This window comes from Lissotriton helveticus, chromosome 7 (assembly GCF_964261635.1).
Source record: "Lissotriton helveticus chromosome 7, aLisHel1.1, whole genome shotgun sequence".
Classification (NCBI taxonomy): domain Eukaryota; kingdom Metazoa; phylum Chordata; class Amphibia; order Caudata; family Salamandridae; genus Lissotriton; species Lissotriton helveticus.
In genome coordinates, this window is record NC_136068.1 from 394,748,123 (window position 1) to 394,766,354 (window position 18,232).

General features: G+C 43.4%; 1 protein-coding gene across 1 annotated transcript in view; it reads right to left on the reverse strand.

Annotated features, from left to right (window-relative positions):
- The window catches only part of MYH7B (myosin heavy chain 7B), a 114,840-nt gene that overhangs the window by 65,445 nt on the left and 31,163 nt on the right, over positions 1 to 18,232 (reverse strand). Inside the window, exons 11-14 of the mRNA XM_078652244.1 lie at positions 13,512 to 13,615; positions 5,318 to 5,456; positions 1,732 to 1,850; positions 125 to 274 (exon numbers count right to left, since the gene is read on the reverse strand). Of these exons, the coding sequence (XP_078508370.1) occupies positions 125 to 274; positions 1,732 to 1,850; positions 5,318 to 5,456; positions 13,512 to 13,615 (512 nt within the window). The remainder of the gene's footprint in view (positions 1 to 124; positions 275 to 1,731; positions 1,851 to 5,317; positions 5,457 to 13,511; positions 13,616 to 18,232) is intronic.

Consider the following 18,232-nt stretch of genomic DNA (forward strand, 5'->3'; position numbering starts at 1 on the left):
CTTAAATTTTTGTAAATCCAAATTCTAGGTCCCGACTTAATAGTACGTTGAAATTGTGGATCTGAAATTGTTGTAGTACACCCCGCGTCTCTGCCAACTACCTGTAGAGAGAATGCACATTTACCTCGAAGATTTCAAATCCTGCAATGTCCAAAACTCCGATGAAAAACTGCCTGGCTAACTTGGTGTCCAGGGTTCTGTTGATACGTGTAACCAGCCACTTGAACATGCGATCATACGTTGCTTTGGCTAGGGCACCTACAGCGTACACAACCTGCAAGAGCATAAGAGAGTTGAGAAATCATTGATAAGACAATACAATCTGGCACCTCAGACAATCTTGAGAGGAAACAAACAAACCAGTAGTTCTACTTGTTTCAATGTCTCTCCCAGTGTTAACTTACACTTCTTAAAGCACTGTTAGGTTGCTCAAATATGTATCAGAACAGGTTTTGCTTTTCCTTGATAGATAAACAAGTGGTATCTGAGTTAGCCTTCAAGTTTCTTCTGCATGGAGGTCCTTTCTGGGACTTTTTTTACATTACTCAGGGCCTCATGTGCAGGCAGATCTCAAATAATCGGTGCAATTTGCGCAAAGACTTTTTGGAACCGCCTTGTAACTTTGAGTTGCAACGTATGCACTAATAGGTCACGTCGCAAAATCCCCATTACATGGGGGTCTCAAACCGACCTGCATAATAATTAGGCAGGTAGCAATTTGCAACAGCCTGTGATAGGCTGTGGTTGCAGTGATGGAGGCCTTTGAGGGACAGCCGATCTCTGTCTCTACATATGCATTCTCAAAAAGGAAACATTTTTAAGCAACCACTGTCCAAAAGATTCTTGTTTCCGAAGACAATACAGCAGCAGGCAATGGTCCTCTGGACAACAGTCCAGTGGCGGCTCCACCCTCAAAAATTTGAAAAATAAAACGATAATAATAAGGGTATGAATCCTGTTTTATTATCATTTTATTTTTCTTCTACGTGACTGTGTGACGAGTCTTGGGGGCAGGGCCAGGGGCTGACAGTACTGGAGGGGGAGTGGTGGGCAGTGTTATCAGTTCACATGACGGTTTGACCAGCCACTTCAGGACGGCCAAACCGTCATGCGCACTGAAGCTCTCTCCAACCCGAGCTGCGTTTCCGGGTTTGAAAGAGTGGGCACAGGCTCCCAGTCTGTCTGGGAGTGCAAATTCATGTTGCTCAGGCCTATCCTGAAGCTGCTCTAATGCATGAGAGCAGCTTAAAGATTGTCCACAGGGTAGTCTGGGAGCCTGTGCCTGCCTGCAGTGGAGAAGAGCAGAAGAGCGCAATGCTTAAGGGCGGCAGGTAAGTTCTTTTTTCTTTTTTTATTCACAGGGTTTGCAACTGCAAATGGACCTCGTACATTATGCCCCTAATGCTTTATTATTTTATTATCGAGAATGTTTAGGGAAGCATGCACACATTGCTGAAATTGGGAAACATTACCCATAGTCCTACAAAATTATAGGTGTGACCAATCTATACTTTGCAATGGTGGCGCTCTTCCACACTTTATAGATCGTCATTGTGCCTGCAGGTATTGCATGTGCTGCGGGCAGTAGTCTACTACTAAGAATGAAATATCTGCAGAGGTTTGTCTTTACAGAGAGGGCACCTGCTTTTGGTTATCCAGTGGTGTCATCTGTTCATTGGACTACAATTCATGGCCTGCAAATTCACAATTGCCTCAAGCCACACCACGTACCTGCTCAAGGTTTTGACCTTTGGTCACATATTCGTTGCCCACTTTGACCCTGGGATGGAGAAGCCCTTTGATGAGATCTGCTGAGCTGATTCCCATCAGGTAGGCAGCCTTATCGGCACCTGGAAGAAGCACAGGCATGGGTCAGCTCACACACTGCTGCTAGTCCACTTAATAACCAATTATCAATATAACACACAGACTGTAATAATTAGGGTCAAAAGGACTGAAATCTTCACAAGGGACGCCCAATCTGTTTGCCTGGAGGCGGGAAAAGTTACACTAGTCACACAAAGTCTACAGTTATTTTAGCCCTTTATGTTCACCGACAGACAGGGCTTCATACATCTCTGAGAATACAGTGATACACATCCATAATTATCATCCACAAAACAGAAAGAAAGGCTAAACTTTGAATATTGTAGTGCAAAATGTAGTTTTTTTTAACTAATAACCTCTGTTTTTGGTTCAAATATTTTTATTGATCTTTTCCCCTCACAACAGTTCCTCACCCATTCTACGGGTTAACTTTGAGTACAAAATCTCAGGTTAGGTTCGTCCTACCATTGGGCCTTTAGATTGGCTAATGCTCCTGCCCAATTACTGCTTTGTCCCCTTTCTTTCAATGTGGGTATTATCCTGAGCACTCTGAGATATCTAGGACAGGTGACTTCCAGAAACCCCTGTCTTATTTGAGTTAGAAACTGTGCCCAGTCGATCTCACAGTTTTCAACCTGTCAGATAAAATGTATGTGATTTTCTCCATTTTGAGTAGATCAAACGCCTCATCCAACCAATCTCTATGCCTTTGGGATTCTTTTATTCCTTGTGCGTAGGCGATGAACTGTTTTGCAGCCCCATTTGCTAGACCACACAGATGTGAAAGAAGTTGGCGTTACCCAATATCATGTCTGTTGCCATCCTGGGATTGTGATATGAAACATGTCATCAATTTTGTTGAGCGTTTCCGACAGTATTTCTGGAGTTTTGGGCATTGCTAGAGTTGATTTAGGATGCCTCTGCAGTCCCTCCAGCAACCATCTGACCTCCTCTTGTCCCATTCATTCAGTTTCACTGGTGTGCAACCAGTAGTAAGTCATTGAAATCCTAGCTTCCCTTACTACTGTCGAACGAGTTGTTGAGTGCTTTTTAATGTAGGCTTAACTCCATTCAGTGTCAGTCAGCTGTCTACCTAGTTGCGTTTCCCATCTCCTCTGTTCCAGAGTTCTGTGTATCCTCTCGATGTGTGCTGATAACTTGTGAAGATCTGAGGCAACATTTGTATCTGCATCTTTTGTAATGAGCCATCATTCAAATGCCATCAGTAGCCTGTTAGCTCTTGGCCCGATTGTTGGTACAACACCCAGTGAACCTCCAGTGCAGGCAGTGCAATTAGATGTATCAGGATGTCAAAGGACAATGTTGTCAACAGCTCACCTATTCTTCCACCATTTTGACTTTCTCATTTCTGCTTTGAGATCTACAGCTAAGTGGGGCAATATCTGGGATTGCCAAAGGAGGGTCCCTAGGTGAGGGGAAAGTGAATTTTCCCCTTATCACTGCTACTCTGCCCCAGAATGCCAGTGTTGCCCTTGTCACTCGGGAAGAGTACACCCCCCCAAAGCTCTGTGTTTCTTCTCTATCCAAGGGATCTTCCCAAAGTGCATCCCCACTATCACCCGATCCACTAAACACAACTGCTTTTCTGACCTCTCTCCCGGAGAGGTGTATTTGGGGAGATTAAAGATAGTCCTGTATGTTCTGGTTGTGATGTTGTCTAAACTGGTGGCATCTATCCCTCTTAAGGGTTCGTTCCCATAAGCTATGGTGGGCAGCAGCTGAGCTTGGACTAATCAGAGAAGTGGTGTCAGGGTAGGGCCAGATAGTTTCCTCTTCAGATTTTCGAGAGTTATGGGCAGTGCATTCACTTTCTTCTCGTCGCTTCTTTATGGGGTGTGAATGACCCAATTTTCGAGTCGAGCCACATCCTGCCCATGTCCCAGCTCGGGGTCCATCTTCTTGTGTTGTTAATTGACATAGTTTTAATTTTGTCTAGGTTAAAAGCCAAGCCATTTTCTATGGAGTATTCCAGAGTGATGTTAAGTAAACACTGTAACCTTACCCTAGTGTGCTTTATTAACACTAAGTTATCCGCATACAAAAGACTAGAAAGGACTATGTTGCCTAGTTTGGGGGTGTGGAAGTCACTGATGTTGACTTGGATTTTAAGTCCTCCAAGAAAAGATTGAACATTGTGGAGGGTGGATGCAAGCACACACCCATGCTTCAAGCCTTTGGCAGTTGGAATTTGCCTAGAGATGAGACCCAATGACCAGCTTGATTGCCAGAGGGCCGGTTCACTGTTCCAGTTTTGCTACCTGTTATTGGTAGGCCTTGCGACCTAAGTTCAAGGCTATGACACAGTCGTCTTTTTATTTTTTTTAATCTGTTTGTATTGCTTTAACAGTGTGTTGCATGCTTCTTCAATACTAGAAATTATCAATTTAGCCAGCAATTCCAGTTCTGATCTTAGTAACTGATATGTTTTGACCAATGGAGTTATAATATTCTGTCTGAGATGTTAACCTGTATGTTGATTCACCAAATCGCCAGTGGTAGTGGATGTGACATCACACACCCTTTAACCCGGCAACATGACAGATAGTTAGCCCCTTGTCTCACCCATTGCCTTTCAACAACTTCCCATTGGTAGCTGAAAGGCTAAGGGAAGGAGAAGGAGTGAAATATATATGAAGTGATCAGTTTTCTCAGCGCCTTTGTTAAGGTTTGTGCCTGCTGTTGTCTTTTTGACCCCAGACACCAGGGCTGGCATGAGCAGTGTCAGGGGTGCTATCGAGCAAGTGGGGGATGCAGCTGCTCTCTAAATGACTTTCATGTATGTTAGACTTTGAAAATGGTAGGTATCGGCTAGCTATTTTCCATGGCAATTTTGTTAGAAGAAGTATATTTTGAGTAAATATTGTTGCCTTTTTACAGTGGAGCCCCACTATACTTTTTCTCTTGTTGTAGTAATACATTTTTAGGTAAAAATGTTCTACCCAGATTCCTCTTGTGATTCATTTCCAGTGTGAACTTTCAGTTTTTTTGTGTTTCTGGTGTCTAATTATGTTGTAAAGTGTCACCTCTATATACAATCTCAGGAACGCAACTATCACTAATCCTTTTGAGAGAATAGCAACTTCCTCCTTAGACCTCTGCTAGGATCAGAGAAAGCAGGCGCGGCCCATGCAGGTAAGAGTGGTGAGTCTGTGAGGCCAGGTGGGGGGGATTTCGACAGACGATGATGAGGGAAAATTAAATAAATAAATAATTTTCCCTCGTCATCGTCTGTCGAAATCCCCTCCACCCGGCCTCACCGTTTATTTAATTTTCCCTCTTCATCATCCGTTGAAATCCCCCCCCACCCGGCCCCACCGCTCTTACCTGCACAAGCCGCGGCTGAGAGCAAGCAGCCTTCACTCCAATGATACATACAGTGCTACCAAGGCACAACCTACATAGGATAGCAGTATTAGCCGACTGACACTCTCGATACCATGTTTTGATGGAGATCTGCCATCATGCTTACTTTCTGTGCCATCAGTTTCTGCTTGCTCCTCACGCTGCTTCTGCTTGAACTTCATGTTTCCAAAGTGCATGACGGCCCCCACTATTTTATAGCTGGCAGTCTTCTCCTCTTGACTGAATCCCAAAATGTCCATTGCATGCTGGGAGATGGAAATAAAAAAAAACAGTAATGATCTTCACATGCGCACTAAAAGTTTGCAACACATACTAATGTTTTTCACTTAGTGACATTACCTAAGCTTCTTTAACTTCCACACAGCCCTTCCCAACAACATCAAAAGCACCACATGTTCATTTCCAGCCCCATATATGTTTGCTGGTCTTTGTACAAGTGGTCGCAGAAGGTCTGGACAACCTGTCCAGAGTACCGAAACCCATACTCCAACCTTGGGACTGTGCGATAAACTTGCAGACTCCCAACAAAACGAGAGTCACCCTTACTTGACAAATGGGACAGGGTAGTTCAAGACTAGAAAAAAGGTTATTTTCCCTTTTGTGTGTCTATTAACATTAAAAATTGGCACTTTGTTTAAAAACTAAATGAACATCCACTAGCACCAAAGAACTAAAACTTATAAATATATATATTCTAAGTCCTTATACATATAGTGTGAAGCACAAAACAATGTGTATGTTCTTTTATTGGTTTAAAAACCTTCAGCAATAGTTTTCATATACCTTTAAATCCCAAGTTAAAAAACAAGCACATAGACGTCTCTGTTCATCTCATACATAGTTAATTCCTGAAAATAGTAATTACATAATATACACAGATTTTTAAACATCCAATATTTGAGCGTTAATTTCTACATGTTGATAAAACAGAAAAACTTGTTGACGCAGCGTTTCGGTGGAAAATGGAATAATTTTTCACCACCTTCTTCAGAACGAAGATTTATATCATAAAAACATTCTTTAAAAATGGCTTCTTCTCACATTTTTCTTACACCTATGAAATGTTTTTGTCTATATCAACCCGTTGGCTGCTGCCGTCGGCCAACGGTCGTCGCGAGCACTACCTTGGTAGTGCAGTGCACGTCCGTTGGCCGACGCTGCCCCACCAGTTTTCCGAACATTCAGCACTGGAGCTGAACGTTCGAAGCAGCCAACGGGTTAAATGTTTTACATTATATCAACGTTACCCTGTAAATAAGTAAATGCTATTAACTGTGTATTATTCATGTTTAGTTTAATGAAGACCTGCGTTTAAAATAGCTAACATTGGTTAACATCTTGCTTCATGACATGTGAACTTTTATTTATAGGTAGAGCTGAAGTCAAAATTGGCAACAGTAATGTTCCTTTGCATTCCCTCCCATGTTAAATGTTTTCTTTTATGGTGATAACCATAGAATGTTATAATTGGCTGCAACAGTACATCTGCAGAGTGGTATACAACCTTTACCACGCAACTTTTACCACGACCTACCTTTACCACGCAACTTTTACAACGCAGGAACCTTTACCACGCATACCATTACAACGCTGGTATTTACAACGCAGGTACCTTTACAACGCATACCATTACAACGTAAGTATTGGTAAGTATATAATTTTATTTAAAATATTTTATGTTTGGGTTTTGGGTAAATGGGTATTTTTAGGGTTCAGGGTCAGTTTTCAGTTTTTGGGTAAATGGGTATTTTTAGGGTTTAGGGTCAGTTTTCAGTTTTTGGGTAAATGGGTATTTTTAGGGTTTAGGGTCAGTTTTCAGTTTTTGGGTAAAGGGGTATTTTTAGGGTTCAGGGTCAGTTTTCAGTTTTTGGGTACGGGGGTATTTTTAGGGTTCAGGGTCAGTTTTCAGTTTTTGGGGTACAGGGGTATTTTTAGGGTTCAGGGTCAGTTTTCAGTTTTTGGGGTACAGGGGTATTTTTAGGGTTCAGGGTCAGTTTTCAGTTTTTGGGGTACAGGGGTATTTTTAGGGTTCAGGGTCAGTTTTCAGTTTTTGGGGTACAGGGGTATTTTTAGGGTTCAGGGCTGGGTTTGGGGTTTGGGGTTCAGGGGTATTTTTAGGTTTTAGGGCTGGGTTTGGGTTTTGGGGTACAGGGGTATTTTTAACATATATATTTAAAAATTAATAAATAAATATTAATATAAATAATTAAAATAATAAATATTAAAATAATAATGTATTAATTTAAAAAAATATTATTAATAATTAAATTATTTTACCATATTATTTACTTACCTATACTTACGTTGTAATGGTATGCGTTGTAATAGTACCTGCGTTGTAAATACCAGCGTTGTAATGGTATGCGTGGTAAAGGGTCCTGTGTTGTAAAAAATGCGTGGTAATGGTCTGCGTGGTAAAAGAACGCGTGGTAACGTCATATATCCCTGCAGAGTACAGGCTGATCCAATGTATCTCGTTTTGTTGCAGATAAATGTAACTTTCAAGGAAGCCGAGTGAACCTGTATTGTGGAAGCTCCTGAGAAACAAATGAGTTTAAGATTGTATTTTTTTTACTCTAACCCAGTGGTTCCCAACCTGTGATCCGCGAGACCTCAGGGGTCTGTGACACATTCCCAGGGGGTCCAAAGGCAACAGTTTTAAAAAGCACTGTAAAGTTCCCTGCATTACTAGCAGTTTTTGGGCAACAATAAAAGTGCCAAAATAACTCCGGTGATTAATGTACCTGCTGGAGAGAGATGGGAGTGTTGTCTAGTGGCAGCTTTGACTCATCTATGGTAGCGCAGATGGTTAATATGCCTGCTGCAAAGATTGTGTACCATGCATTTTAAAGAAAAGCATTTTATGTGCATAGCTCAGAGGGTTACTGCTTTTGTCACAGAGATTCCAGTGTTAATGTGCAGTTCATATGTTAGAATCATAATCTAGCACAGTAAGCTATGAACTACCATCAAAGAGCTGCATGCAAACTGCATGGTACAAGTTAGTAAGTTATATTTCTTAGTCTTTCCTTATCCTGCTGAGACAAATGGTGAAAGTTTGGCTCAAGTTTGATAGGGAACTTTTTTTGTGAGGAGGTGGGGCCAAGGGGGGGTTTGTATACTATGGGCTTCCTCCTTGCGGGAACCTCACATATCACCTGTAGGCTGCTGAACGCCTTCGTCTTACATTCTTGATTGCAAATGCTGACAGACCTCATCTGGCCACTGCTGTCACCACACAAATGCAGAAGGAATTAGTGCCAAACTCTGTGGCAGGTAGGCTTGCCCTTGTGAGTGCCATTTTTGTAACTACCCGGAACTGGAACCTGCTCAGACACTCCCCATTTTTGTGGTTAAACACTGGATCTCCTCCTGCCGGGCTGATTGCTCAATATTTATGCAATCAGTGTACAGGACACAGCTCGCTGCTTGACAGACCCTGCAACTTTACTAGTTTGCCCTTTGTCTCTTGATCCATCTTGAACCTTCTCAGGATCACTTTTAGTTGCCCGGGGCCCTGACGCACATCCTGCGCTTGGAAATGGGCCCCTTGCTGTCTCATTCTTAGCTGGAGCAACCAACTTGCTTTACCTAAAGCCACCAAAGAACGCTAGCGTGAAGGCTGCCTTGAATAAAGTGACTTCCGATACATCGGTACAATTTTCAGGCAAAGCCCCTAGCAGGCACGACAGCGTGCTCAACTCTATGGGCTCCCTCTTGCCCTCCTTCACCCCATCTAGGCACCGCCAACCCTTCATTGCTGCTTTGAGATAAGAAGTTGCGGTGGGTTCTTCTTATCTCCTGGATAAAGGGGCTATCGCTGACAGGTGTGCCTGTGTCCATGATCTGGTTTTCCTGTAATCAAAAACCCACTTCACAATCTGCTGCACAGTCTGGGCTGTGCTAAGTGTATCCTTGAAAGATTGCACCCTGTCACCCCTGAAACTGTTTTTCTGTAGGTAGAATACATCTGGTGCCAATCCGTGCTCTACCAGCTGGGACAAGTTGTGTCCGCCAGGGACCACAGCTCCTCCGGGAAGGGATTCATGACACTCTCTCCTGTGGGAGCTAGCTCCCTGAATTTTCCCATCTGGAAACAAGAGAGTGTATCCACTCCATCATTACTTATCCTTTGGATGTGTCTCACCCTCACCTCCAGGTTGCCTGTCAACTGTAGTCTGACCAGCCTCAGAACAAATGGGCATCTTGCCGCCTCTGTATGAATGGCATGAACTACAGCTTGGTTATCTGACCACAGCTTCAGCTTCATGTTGGTAAGCCTTGCTCTCCATATTCTCAGTGCAACGATGACTGAGAACAATTCTATAAGTGAAATGTTCTTAGTTATCCCTGCAGCTGCCCAGTTAGGGGGCCACCTCTGTGCAAACCGTTGGCCTAGTACTGCTCCAAAGCCTAAGCTGCATGCTGCATCTGTGTACAGGGCAGTCTCCCTGTCCAAGACCCCTCCTTCCCTTCATATGAGTACGCCGTTGAAGTCTTGTAGGAGGGAAAGCCAGGTCTTTAAATCCTTTTTTGTCCCTGAGTTTAATCTGACATGGTGATGTTTCTTTTGCAGATTTTTTGTTAATTATGTCAGCCTTCATGCAATTTCCCTCCCCACTGCGATAACCTTTGCTGCAAATTTCAGTTTACCTATCCGCTCTTGTAGCTCGCCCACAGTGGGTTTCTCCTTTCCTATTTGTGCTATGATCATGTCTCCTCGGAGTCCAGCTCAGTACCCAGGAATCCGATTTTGGTGGCTGGCCTTACCGTTTGTTTTGTCTGTGGCCAATAGCACACCTGCCACTAGTTGCCAGAATGTTTCAAGTAGGTCAATTCACTCTCCAGCCTACCCCCCATGTTTGCCCACCAAAAGGAAGTCACCCATGTAGTGAAGCTTGCCTCCCTATGGGTATCTTTTATGCAGTGTCCATTCTAGGAAGGTACAGAATTTTTCAAATACACACAAGATATAGAGCATCCTAGGGAAGCGCTTTTTCAAAGTACATCTCCCCATCAAATTCAAAACTCAGGAGGTGGTAGCTTTCAGTGGGACTGGCAGGAGCCTAAAGGCAGATTCTATATTTGCCTTTGCCATCAAAGCCCCCTGCGCGGCTGTGCGTATCAAGTCAGTGGCATCTTCTACTGATGCCAACCCTACCTCGCAGTCCTCAGGGTTGATCCTATCATTAACTGATTCTCCCTCTGGAAATGGCAAATGGTGAATGAGCCTGTAATGTCCCTGCTCCTCCTTGGGTACCACTCCAATTGGGGAGACCACCAAACCAGCTAGCCTCCCTAAACCTAGGGTACCTTCTATCCTAACCAACTCCTTTTTCCCAATATTTTCTTGCGCACTATTTCTGGGTGGAGGAGCGCTGAGCGCAGGTTCTTGGATTCGCCTGTCTTGACTTGCCCCATCACCGGAATTCTGAAACCTCTTTCAAGTCCTTCACATTATAATTGTGCATCTGCCTTATTGTCATAGTGATTAGCTAGCAGCCTTAGTCTGTGCATAATGATAGGGAAGTGTGCTAGCTAAAAGCCCTATGTGGGAAGGGTATGCCCAGACGTGGGTCCCGTGCTCACTAAGCCACTGGAGTCAAGCTATCTTGGCTGAAGACGGCTGATAGCCAGAAACCGGTCCTAGGATGCTTGATTCTGGTCCAGGGAAGACATGGCTTGGCAGTTCGGTCTGGACTGTTCCCATGAGGCACAGGGTCAAGACTGATTTGCATATGGCCATGTCTGAACTGGGGTGGCTTGGTGAGCAAAATAACGATGGATTAAACCCAGATCTGTGACTGGGGGTGAATTGTTTGCCATTGTGCAACATTCCGTCCATCATCTTGAGTGTTTCGCTGTTAACCCTATGTGGGAAGGGTATGCCCTGACGTGGGTCCCGTGCTCACTAAGCCATTGGAGTCAAGCTATCCTGGCTGAAGACGGCTGATAGCCAGAAACCGGTCCTAGGATGCTTGATTCTGGTCCAGGGAAGACATGGCTTGGCAGTTCAGTCTGGACTGTTCCCATGAGGCACAGGGCCAAGACTGATTTGCATATGGCCATGTCTGAACTGGGGTGGCTTGGTGAGCAAAGTAACGATGGATTAAACCCAGATCTGTGACTGGGGGTGAATGGTTTGCCATTGTGCAACATTCCGTCCATCATCTTTTGTGTTTTGCTAGCTGAAAGCCCCCCCATCCCATTCTTTGCATTCCCATAGCTACTTTTTTCTTGTCTTCTCTTTCTTTTCTGTTTATCTTTTGCTTCTTCCTAGGCTGTTCCTCTGTGCTTGTCGAAATGGAGACGCTGAGCAGGAAGGGTGGGAGTTATTCTTCTATCCCCTTGCTGTTGCCTTTGCCACTTTCTCAGATGTCAAATGCTGTCCACAGGCACTCTGTTTTTTTTATTTCAGGCCAGGAGTAATAACCAACCCAGTGACACGGCCTGCAAACAACCAGATTGAGTCTCCTAAACTGGGAGCCGCATAAAACTAAACCCCACCTTTGACCACCACAGCCTCAGTCCTACAATTGCACTTCATGACTAATGCCCAGGGGATGCTCTCACTTTAACTGTAATTAGCTTGCGCAGTTCAAAGTTACTGCCTTTCCCTCGTGGCCTCACCTTGCGTAGTTCACATGTTATATAGCCGAGTCAGGTTGCTGCGATCTGCAGCTGTCCTCTGCTGGCCCCCAGGGAATATGATGCTTTACCTAGTATAGGCGGCACTCTTGCTCCAAAGCTGTGTGCTATAGGCTGTCCCTTTAAGGGGCGGGGCGCGCCTCCGCCTAATCTCTTCTCTTGCCTGGCTGACAACAATGAAACCGGCCACTGCCGCTCACCGCTATGGTGGTCCTCAAAGCCTTCCCCTCGCTACCTGAACGTGGTAGCTATGGGTCCTCGGGATGTTAGTCAAAACAACGAAAGAGTGTGCCTTCTCAGGAGAAGAGCAAGCATGAAGAATCAAACTTGATTCTTTAGAAAGCCCTCACTCACCAACCTAGTTGGTGATATGCTTCATCATCGGGCCCCACCAGGAAGGCCGAATGCCCCCCTGGTGTGCTTCAACGCTAGAATTACTGCGGAGCGAGTTTGTGTTGTTTTAGGGACAAGTGAAAGTGATTGTCTGGTGGTTTAAAAATATCTAGATTGTGTCCAAAAATAATTTTATTAGTTGGCCAATCAGACACGAATAAAAACAAAGTAAGGGTTGTATGAGCTGGATAGATTAATCAGCTATATCTCACTGTGTTTGATCAACATGTTTCTGCCTATATGATGCTAATAGCCAGGCATTCTTCAGGACCAAAGTGTAAACCTCGGCGGTATGGGCGCGCTAAGGCCCACCCTAACCTGAGGTCAAGAATGTGGAAAATTAAAATTATATTAACACATTGTTACCTAAGAGTTCGTCATATTTGGAAGAACCAAAATATATATGCGGTGTAATGATTAATCACACCATAGGTCTCGGAAGGGGGGTGGTGGCAAGTAGGCACACCGCCGTCAAAGCCAAGAACCCGTTCAGTACCTGTTGCAACCCTTATTAACCGGGTGAACAGGTGAATGGGTGGAAGGATGGGTGATTGGGTGGATGAATGAGTAAGTGAAAGGATGGCTGGATGGACGAGTGTACGGATGGATAGGGTGAAAGGGTGGATGGATGGATAATGGATGGATGAGTAAAAGGGTGGATGGAGGGATGGATTAGTAAAATGCTGGAAGGAAGGAAGGATGAGTGATGGATAGGTTTGTAAATGGTTGAATATGGACATGCAAGGGCACACAGATGGAAGGACAGAATGAATGGTGAAAGACTGAATGATGGATGAAAATATGATTACTCATTGTAAGCCCTGTTATCTTTTGTTGCCAGCAAACTTTTTTTGCAGCTCAAAGTCCTGACTTTGGACATCAAAGCTCAGTGTTTTTAAGGCATCTCTTATATACCAGCAGATAAAAAAACCCTCATTTCAACAGACACATCCATCTGTGTGTTAGTCAAAGAGTGGATTTAGAAACATTCTTAATTCCTAAAGCCCTTTAATTGTTAATTTACCAATTTCAAGAGGACGGGAGTTCGGGCTTCTTGACTGTCTCTTTCAGAATGTATTCCTCCATTAATGCCATCACAAACTCCCTGAGGACATCACTTTAATGCTTTTAGCTTATTGCTGAGAATGATCCTTCTCACTCCCTTCACTTGATTTAGTGCTGTTCCATTGGACCCATTTGATGAACAAAGAAGTACAAGTCACTTACAATCAGCATTATAGGAAAGGTAGAATACATACGTCTGTAGCCATGAGTTCCTCGCCATCATCCAGGTTGTCGACAGTGGTCCCACCTTGTGAGCAGAAGTGATAGTCATAGGGGTTGGTAGACAATAGCAGCATGTCTGAAACACAAGAGTCGAATTAGAGACAGTTGACTTTTTGAATCACGCACTTAGTGGATGTGGTGGGTATCTTTGACACACCCCTGAAGTTACACACAAGAAAAGGTTGTGGGTCTTCAAAAGATGGCTAACTTTGAGCATGCATAGTGACAATAAAAGTAAATCAGGAAATCCAATACAACCAACTTTAAGGGAAATGCCCGTCCTTAGCAACTGACAAAGTATACTGAGAACTATTAGTGCCGATCATAAATAGACACCCTAAAATTTCAATTTTAAATGTTTTTGAAATATATTGAAAAAACGCATGCAGTGTTAGTTTGTACGCTGCTCGTGTTTTATGCTCTTTTTAAAATCAAGATTCTTATTACCAAAACCTGCACTTCACTAAAAGATAGGGCACAGTGGAGAAAGGGGAAGAGGCTACCACAATGTCCAGTCGTTGGGAAAGAAGACCAGAGACAAACTGTTCTTGGGAAATCAGGACCTTTCTGAACAATATCATGGTTCTAGCAACTTTAAGGACTTGGGCGGAACCTGAATCATATCAGTCGTCCAGACATGTGACTGACCTCACACTAGGGCTATAGGCTTAGCACCAAGCACATACCTTTAGACTGTTATGTAAAAGTGCACATCATGTCTGTCATAGGTTTTGTCCTGGAAGGGGAACCTTCCAATATAAAATATTTTGCTCAGACATAGGTTTAAACACGTTTCCCACTTTGTATGTGTGCTGTACAGTACAGCATATATGCAAAGTTAGAAAGGTTTGGAGATAAGAAAAGTTATCTCCATATTTGCCAGGACATGTAGATTTTGACACAAAGTTTGATCTCTGTATGTTAGCAGAAATGGTTTTGTGTCAAGAACCATGGGTGGTTGCATGTGAAGGCATATGTACCACCCATTGAGACACCCACTTGATGCAATGTAATGTACGCTAGTGCAAAGCTCTAATTTGTTTTACTTTCGGGCTTCTTTCCAACACCAAACTTGTACATTCCAAATTTACAATTTGCACTAGTTTGCCTTACTTTTGGTGACTTTGCACTGGTGTAAAGTGTTGATATATCTTGCCCCAATTATACAACAATGTGCAAATTCCAGTAGCACAAGAGCTGCCCATGAAAAGTCCCCATGCAGAAAGGAAGTTGGTGTGCTTTTTGCGGCTGTAGATGAGGCACCCATGAGTGAAGTATCACCCAACTTCTTTGCCTTCCTCTGTCTCTGCCACAGCAGCAAGAGTGTGACATCTTCCTAAAGTAGAGCCGTCTGCCAAAAGTGCAGGGAATCATTAGCAAAGAAGACAATGGGAAATTCAGCGCATGTTGCAGAGTGCAATTCTTAGGTTCTGCGTGTTCTTTCCCTGATCATTCTACCGTAGGGTGATCATATGGATTCATATCACTGGGATTCAATGTTTATTCCCTTGGGCTTTTGTTTTTTGAAACTATTGCAGTCTCGTACTCTAATCCAACTGGTTCAATCGAAGAGAACAAAGTTGTTAGCTTCCGGAGCAGGGCCGGCCTTATGCATGTGCAAGCTGTGCACCTGCACAGGGCCGCCAAACCCCAGGGGCCGCCACGCCAATATATATCCTCAATATAATAATCCTCTGAGGATGGATACTTATTTGCGTGGTGGCCCCACTGGCAGGAATTTGGCAGCCTCCGGCTCTGTTCCACTTCCAAACACCCTGACCCCCTTCCTGAGCTCCGGGGGGCTCCGCCCCGCCCGGATCCCCTCTTCAGGGTCCCCTACCTACGCTCCCTCCCAGGGCAGCCAGGAGCCTAGAGCCGCCCCTGTCCGGAGTGCAAACGTTTGTGAACTAAGGGCCAGATGCTTGAAGAAACCGTTTTGTGATTTCCTAATTGTGAATCCTTGCGATTCGCAATTAGGAAATCGCAAAACGGCATCCATGAAAGCGTGTTAAAAACTTTTAGCGATTCCTAGGGGATCGCAAATGACCTACCTCATGAATATTAATGAGGTAGGTCGTAATATGTGATCCCCTAGGAATCGCAAAAATCACAGGCATGGTGGCCTGCTGGGGTCAGCAGACCACCATGTCTGTGGTTGCTTTTAAATAAAGCCATCTTTTTTTTTTTAAATGCAGCCCGTTTTCCTTAAAGGAAAACGGGATACATTTCTAAAACAAAAATGAAAGGGACCATTGCCTGATCTTTCGAAACGCTGTAACAAACATTCACAAAGGGGAAGGGGTCCCTTGGGGACCCCTTCCCATTTGCGAATGGGTTACCACCTAGTTAAAGTAGGTGGTAAAATGCAAATGTTTTGCAACAGGAATTCGGTCACAATACATTCCTACATACCGATGCGATTCAGTATTAGGAAGGGACACCCTAAACACGCCCCTTCCTCATAGCGAATCACAAACCCATTTTGCGATTCGGGACCAGGTTACCGAATCGCTAAAGCAGTAATGATGGGACCCCCTCAAAATGTGGAATACGGCCAGGGAACAGAGGGGAAGAAATAAAGTACAGCTAGAAAAAAGTTCCCTCATTGGCCACAATTATTCATTACAGGTATGCATCACATTCTTCATGTTAAAGGTGACAGATACACAACAAACTTTTTTTTTATTTTCTTCAAAAAATATATGAAGTTTTTAATCTTTTATTTTTAGCATTGCTTTCAAATTTATATTTTCATTTGAGTTAGAATTCATAAGAGACACATAATCACAAAATTGACACATCAAGAATAATTGCATAATTCATACAAAGAAGAAAAATTACATTGCATTAACAAAGACTAATAATGAAAAAGACAATTAAATAACAGTACATATGCCCCTGATAACACACAACCAATCACAACATCCTAACCCATTCATACTAACATTACATACACATGCACTACGTGTGAAAAAGGAATCTGGGTACTAATCAGCAGGGAGCCCCCTGCTAATTGTCAGGTCTCAAAACTAAGTATGAGACCCCGCACTCTGGTCGACGCGCGTTTCGGTGGCACACGGCCACCTTCCTCAGGACCTTTTCCAGGCAGTCAGAAACCCACAAGGACAGGGGACCTATATTTAAAATGTGGAAGTCTCTACACTTGTCCAAAAATAATGGGTAAACGATGTCCCAAATCCCAAAGAGCCCAGTTTCATTCTTATATCCAACTTAAAATCACGTACGTGGTTATAATCCCACGAACCCCCGATGCTTCTTTCACTTGTGTTTCACTAATGGGTCATGTATGAAAGCTCCCAAATGGACAGGTGGTTCCAACCTGTCCATTGGGCTGGGCTCTTTGGGATTTGCGACATCGTTTACCCATTATTTTTGGACAAGTGTAGAGACTTCCACATTTTAAATATAGGTCCCCTGTCCTTGTGGGTTTCTGACTGCCTGGAAAAGGTCCTGAGGAAGGTGGATGTGTGCCGCCGAAACGCGCGTCGACCAGAGTGCGGGGTCTCATACTTAGTTTTGAGACCTGACAATTAGCATTAGTACCCAGATTCCTTTTTCACACGTAGTGCATGTGTATGTAATGTTAGTATGAATGGGTTAGGATGTTGTGATTGGTTGTGTGTTATCAGGGGCATATGTACTGTTATTTAATTGTCTTTTTCATTATTAGTCTTTGTTAATGCAATGTAATTTTTCTTCTTTGTATGAATTATGCAATTATTCTTGATGTGTCAATTTTGTGATTATTTGTCTCTTATGAATTCTAACTCAAATGAAAATATAAATCTGAAAGCAATGCTAAAAATAAAAGATTAAAAACTACATATATTTTTTGAAGAAAATTAAAAAAAAGTTTGTTGTGTATCTGTCACCTTTAACATGAAGAATGTGATGCATACCTGTAATGAATAATTGTGGCCAATGAGGGAACTTTTTTCTAGCTGTACAGGTTACCGAATCGCAAAATAGAGTTTGCTGCATCTGAAAAGCATTTTTTGCGTTTGCCGTTTGCGAAGACAAAAATGGTTGATGCATGTGCCCCTAAAACTCACAGCTAGAACGCGGTGTCCAGGGCTTTAAATGGGCCGGGTCCTGCTAGTGCGCGGCACCAGCAGTTTTTAAAAGCAGGTGCCGAGACAGGTCCCTATAGGGCTCTCTATTTTTACCCTCACGGTGGAAAAAAAATAAAAACCCTTAACTCTGCAATAGTACAACCCCTCTCACTGCCTTTGATGTAAATTTAAAGAGACTCGTTTTTCAGTTTTATAGAGCACAAACTTGGAGCGCTTTACATGAGCACCTGTTACATTACACTATGACATAATAATGTTTTAAATCACAGGAAGTCAGGCTCGAACCTTCTTTCTCAGCTCGAAGGTCAGCTGCTCTAGCCTTTCACCACAACCTCGCCCACAAGAGCGGGTAGCATTTTCAATATTCTATACAACGAAGTGCTAGTTGTTGCTTATTTATCATATGCAACTTACAACCATTGACAAAGCCAATAGTCTTGGCTTGTTGTAGGTGTAATGTTACTTGTTGTGTTATATATATGGATGAATGGACAGATGCAGCAAAATATCAGTCCGTCAGCACAATATGCTAAGCACAGAGTTTTAGCTTAAGTGTTTTAAGCCATGCCCTTAATTACAGCAGCCACGCCCCTGAGAGA